Genomic DNA, 6,118 nt, shown 5'->3' on the forward strand with positions numbered 1-6,118 from the left:
ACAGAGAGGTATGGTAAAGCATAGGGAAGCATTGTAAAGCACAGAGAGGTCTGGTAAAGCATAGGGAAGCATTGTAAAGCACAGAGAGGTCTGGTAAAGCATAGGGAAGCATTGTAAAGCACAGAGAGGTATGGTAAAGCATAGGGAAGCATTGTAAAGCACAGAGAGGTCTGGTAAAGCATAGGGAAGCATTGTAAAGCACAGAGAGGTGTGGTAAAGCATAGGGAAGCATTGTAAAGCACAGAGAGCCATATCCAAAAACTCAAAGAAACTTAAATTGAACGACAAACATTTCGACTAGCAGTCTCCTTCAATGTTTTTAATTGTTCTTTTTTGTCATTTGAAGACATGGAGAAGGACTTCTAATCCAAACGTTTGTTATTTAATGTATTAAGTTTATTTTAGTATTTCTAATTAATGACATTGAGAAAGACTTCCAGTCGGATCCTTTGTCTTTGGAGTCTTTGGATTACATTTCTTTTCATATACAGTATCCATAGTGTTTTATAGCAGCTGCTCAACATAGAATGCTAGAAACAGGTGCTCCAGATAAACCTTCAGCATGTCAACACTGAGTCTGCCTGTGTAACTGGAGTGCAGGAGCTCTGACTGACAGCAACAGGTTAGTGTGTGTGCTCCACACCCCCTGGAAGAGACACAAACAAACCGGAAACAGAACTCGCTGGATTACAATCGCACCTCGTCCACAAAAACTAGGGCCGCAAGATGCAGGCACTGGCAATTATTCTTGTGGTGTCCTGCCTTGGTGTCTTGGCTGGTAAGTGAGTTTTGTATTTTGTATTTGAGTGAAGGACTAATAGGAGAGGGAGGGAGGAAAACTGAACGACAAAAACGCTTTGAAAATGCACTCCCTTTAATATCATTTCAAGGGATCAAAAACGGTGAGTTGACTTTATTTAGGCGTTCACCAGTAACCTGGCAAAATAGGTATTAAAAACTCACCAGTGTTGATACAATAAATATACTAAATAACTCAAGTACTATAACCATTGTAAAAGTTTAGAGTACATTTGCAGTCAATTCTCAGTTTCCCCATGTTTTTTTCATGGCTTTTTTTACAATGTTTGCCTATGCTTTGCCATGCTTCCACTGTGTTTTATTACTGAGTAATACAATTTTATTACAAAGTAAACAATAATAGCTGTTAACAGTGTTCTGTGTGCTACAATATATTGTTCTATCACACTTTGGTAACACTTTACATTAATAATTACTGTGTATTTACATAGTAGTTACTTATTAAATACATGTGTACTTATACATCATTACAATGTTATTCTGCACAGTTACAATGTATTTAATGTGGACATCTTTTTGCATGATATATGTAAGTGCACAAGGGTTAGGGTTATATCGTGCAAAAATATTTACACATTAAGTACACTGTAACTATGCATAATAACATTGTAACAATGTGTAAGCACACATGTATTTACTAAATAACTACTATGTAAATACATAGTAATTCTGGATATTTAAATACAGCAACGTGTCCTCCAATCTCGTGCTTTTAAGTGATATTAAATTGGGTGGAAAGCAGCTGTCATATAATAACCAAAGTGGCATTAGCAGGTACCTGCTACCTCCAGCAAATAAAATAAAACACAGGACTGATTCAAAGTAGGATTTTAATTTTAAAACATGATACCTGGTACTACACCAGGCGAAAAAAATCACTGTTTGCAAGCACTTCCTGGAGGGTGAAATGGCCCCCGCCCCTTCACTGGCTTCTTTCCTGTCAATAACCAATCAGCTGCTTCCCCCTATTGACTGACATGCTTTCAGCCAGTAGCCCAGAAGACACTGCTGAGGTGACCCAGGAAGCAAAGCAGTAACAAACTTCCTTGAAAGCAAGCCAATCACCACTAGCTAATGGAAGTGCAAAATGGATTTCTGGCTTTATTTTGTTAGCTACAATTAATTTAAATACCTCATTTTGTTGATATAAAAAAACAAAATGAGCCACTTCCCTTCAGTTACCCAATCAGCAAATCAGCACGCAAGGTTGATAGAGAAATCCTAACAGGAAGTAATCCTGTGCTTTTGCGAGGCAGTTTGTTGTGATTTTGACAGCTTTCCAAGATTTTCAGTTTCAGTTTCAGTGGTTTGATTTCATACACACAACAAATCAAAACTCCAGAAGCAACGGGGGTGTTCTGATACATCTGCACACGGCAGTTTAGGATAAAGATAGATCTATGAAGTGCTGGTAATACAGATCATATGTTCGTGCTGTCTGAGATGTGTGGTTTAATATGGCTGTTCATTGTTTCTGGTTGTAGACGCCTCTGAAGGAGAGAACAACCTGACAGCCAAACTGTACAAGGACTACAACCTGAAGGTGCGCCCAGCGAAGGAGACGGGGGACAGGGTGAGGGTGAGGGTGGGCATGACCCTGGCCTCGCTCGTCAGTGTGGTAAGAACTCAGAGCCTCGCGCCACACAATCCCACAGATCCCGGCTACTGTGCACTGCCATTAGCTACACAGGGCTCAAATGGGGAGTTTTGAAAGAAACACATAGCAAGCCATGGTGTTGATGGTGAATCAATACTTCAAGGATTTGGGGATCCTTGAAGTAATTCTGGCTATTATTATTATTATTATTATTATTATTATTATTATTTTCCTGCATACAGTGGATGCTTCACTACATGAGTACACCTTCATGTCCCACTTGCATTTGTACATACCTAGAGCTTGCCCAATTGGTAATTTTAATGAAACAAGAATTATAACTATAGTACAATGAGAGAATTAGAGTCCGTCTGTATGCCACAATTGCATTTTTAGATAAATGGAGCTAATAATTATAATTATAATCCGATTCTTTAGCACACGTTATTGAGGGTATTAGAATCTGAGGCATCATATGCAGGGATTCAAATAAGTGGTCCCAGGCCAGAATTAAAAAACGCTAACTTTTAGATTTGAATTATATTTCATTTTTTTTTAAATGACCTTTTAAAGTGCTCTCAAAGCAAGCTGCAGTCGTGACATCCCATAATAACCGTGGTCCCTGGTCCATGATTGCCTAGCAACCCCAGTACATTGAATGTCGGCAAAGGGCACAGGGAGAGGATGTGGAAACTAGATAAATCACCACACTCTCGTCACATCCCTTGTGAAATACCTCTGTTTACAAATATCTTTTGAATGAAAAACTCAATGTATACCTTGCCAATGACTGAAGTCTTTAAAACCTTAAAAGGAGCTGACATAGTTAACCCAAACCAATACGTTAAGCACAGCACAGAAACCAGGAGCTGAGGACACAGCTGGAGACTAAGTGGAGATTAAGAGGGAAGGAGACACACAGAGGGGGGGGGGGCATGGAATGGGTTACCTAGTCGTGATGTTGATGCTGAATCACTGTGATCCTTTAAGACCCAACTTTTGTCAAGTTCTTAGATCGATCAGCCATTAGGAACCGGATGAGCTTTAATGGACCAGATGGCATTCTCCTCTTTTGTACAGGATGTATGTTACTGACATTTTAGCTGGATTGTGATCTGCTCAGATCTCAGAAACATAAAGTAAGCACCAGCAGGTCAGGTCTGTCCAGCACTATCTGAGCTGCCCTGCTCTGGATCGCTGGTTCGGAGCAGGTTGAAGGTCTATCTAGAGGGAGGTCTGTCTGCTCCCAGCTGTCGCAGGCTGTCAATCCCCTGGCTGGTTGGTTTAGTTTTAAATAGAAACCCTGTGTTAACATGATCTCTAAGACTGCTAGTCTGATTAGTGTCAGTTCAAGGCTAGACAAAGCTGTGTGGTCAACTGGACCAGTTTGAAGTCAAGCCCTCTCAATTAGAAACTTCAATTAGAAATAGCCCAGTTATCTTAAAGTGTTCCAAACCCTGCAGTGTTCACAAAAAACATGTTGCTTCACCTGTGCTGTATCCCGTGCTGGTTGTATTGCAGCATTATATTTTTCAACATAATCTCTATTGTTGTGATGTTTGTATTCGTTCACACATCAAATCAACTCAGGAACGTTTCATTAATTTTTCTTCTAAACATCGCAGTGGGTGGATTTTGTGCCTCATTGGTATTGTAAGTAATAATCTGAAACAGTAGTATTTCAAAATAACAGATGCCTGTTTTTACTTTAGCGAAGTAGGCTACAATATTTTTTTATTATAAAATAATGTACCCGATCTGAAGCAAGTGCAAAACTTGCCCCAGTATTTAAAGTAAATAAATATTTTAAAAACTAGCAAGAAATGACTTGGTTGCAGTAGCAGCAGTTGCATTTTCAGTTATTTTACTATGGGCAAACTTTGCCCTCTAACTCATATTCTATATTTAGAAGCAAGCACAAAGGCAAAGGCATTTCTCAGAGGAATAAAAAACAAGAAACAACTCTTGACTGGTCCTTCCTGCAACTAAGTTCATTCTGTTAAAATAGTTTTATTCAGCTTTTAAAAAAAAAAATCCTTACACTTGCACTTATTTCAGAATTCACTTTTTTGAAACCACACGCTTCACAATTTCCGTTTAATTCAAACAGCAGCATACCTTGCTCGTTTGCTACTAGTATAAACCTTTAAACACACAGAAACATTACTGTGTTGCTGATGCTGCTGCTCTGAAATTGAAAGGTGTGATTAGTCTGCTAACAGGTTCTGGTAGTCCATCGACTGTCATTTTGTAGTCTAGATGACTTTTCGGTGCTATCGCTAGTTCCAACCATAGTTCAGGAGACTGCTTGCCATTGACACATTAGGTGAGACCGTACAATACCCAGAGTCAAAGGCACTGAAACTGTTCATAAAATTTGAATGAGTCTATGTGTTTCCATCATCGCTTTCATTTCCTTGCAGACTGAGAAGAATGAAGAGGTGACCACCAATGTGTTCATGGATCTGGTGAGTTTCTGGATGTCTGAAGAACTGAAAGAGCTTTTAAAGCATTAAAGCATGCACTAGCAATATTAGTGTGTGCGTGTGTGTGTGTGTCCCAGTGTGTGCGTGTGTCCCAGTGTGTATGTGTGTGTCCCAGTGTGTGCGTGTGTGTGTGTGTCCCAGTGTGTGCGTGTGTCCCAGTGTGTGTGTGTGTGTCCCAGTGTGTGTGTCCCAGTGTGTGTGTGTCCCAGTGTGTGTGTGTGTCCCAGTGTGTGTGTGTGTGTTGCAGTGTGTGTGTGTGTGTGTGTGTGTGTGTGTGTTCCAGTGTCTGTGTTGCAGTGTGTGTGTGGGTCCCAGTGTGTGTGTTCCAGTGTCTGGGTGTGTGTGTGTGTCTGGGTGTGTGTGGGTCCCAGCCGGTGTGTGTGTTCCAGTGTGTGTGCGTCAATGTGTGTGTCCTAGCGGAGCTTCTTGTTATAAAAAGGGAGCCTCTAACACACCTTCATGCTGTTGAGGCACGACAGTCCGAGTGATGGAGATCCTTTAGCCAGTCACATGGGATCATTGCTGGTACCCTAGTAGCCTCAACGCACAAGCGGAACAGGAGCTGTGAAAATCATTGTGAATACTGTAAATAACCCTGGATGTGGCGTTTCACCTGCAGCTCTCCTGTGTCTCTCCTCGTGTATCAGACAACACTCACACTCCTATTACACCCTCTCTAAAGGAGTGCTAACAAAGGTGGAAAGATTCTTTTTCTTATTAGCACGAGCAACATTCTCACTGGTTCACTTTAAAAGGCTTTAAAATAAATTTCCCTAGACCTGTATTTCCTATCAAACAATGAGTTTTGAAAAATGGCAGCTAGTTGTTTTTGTGTGTGTTTGTATCATTCATTTACGTCTCTCCTCTCCCTTCCTCACCTCTCCTCACCCTCCATCTCCTCTCCCACCCCTCTCTCTCCTATCCTCTCCCTTCAACCACTCTCTCCCCTCAGGCCTGGACAGATTACCGGTTGAGTTGGAACCCAGCGGAACACGACAACATCCAGGTACTGAGAATTCCTTCAGCGAGGGTGTGGCGTCCGGATATCTACCTCATTAACAAGTGAGTGGAGACAAGGTCGGCTTCATTCACAGAATACTGCAGTTTAAACACACTTAACCATCTGGGAATTGATGCTGTTTATTATTTTCCAAAACAGAAGACAGTGGGGGCTCCTGATAATATCACTCTGGTTAATATCACATCAGGCATTTGA

The 6,118-nt window shown here is 41.0% G+C and overlaps 1 protein-coding gene across 1 annotated transcript; it reads left to right on the forward strand.

Moving 5' to 3' along the window:
* Positions 1-667: 667 nt before the first annotated feature.
* Positions 668-5,964, forward strand: LOC131728720 (acetylcholine receptor subunit beta-like; the record flags this gene model as incomplete). Its single annotated transcript, XM_059019713.1, has 4 exons — positions 668-778; positions 2,304-2,437; positions 4,840-4,884; positions 5,855-5,964. Coding segments are annotated over exons 1-4 (341 nt in total), but the record flags the coding sequence as incomplete, so codon positions are not given.
* Positions 5,965-6,118: the final 154 nt, after the last annotated feature.

This window comes from Acipenser ruthenus, unplaced genomic scaffold (assembly GCF_902713425.1).
Source record: "Acipenser ruthenus unplaced genomic scaffold, fAciRut3.2 maternal haplotype, whole genome shotgun sequence".
Classification (NCBI taxonomy): Eukaryota; Metazoa; Chordata; class Actinopteri; order Acipenseriformes; family Acipenseridae; genus Acipenser; species Acipenser ruthenus.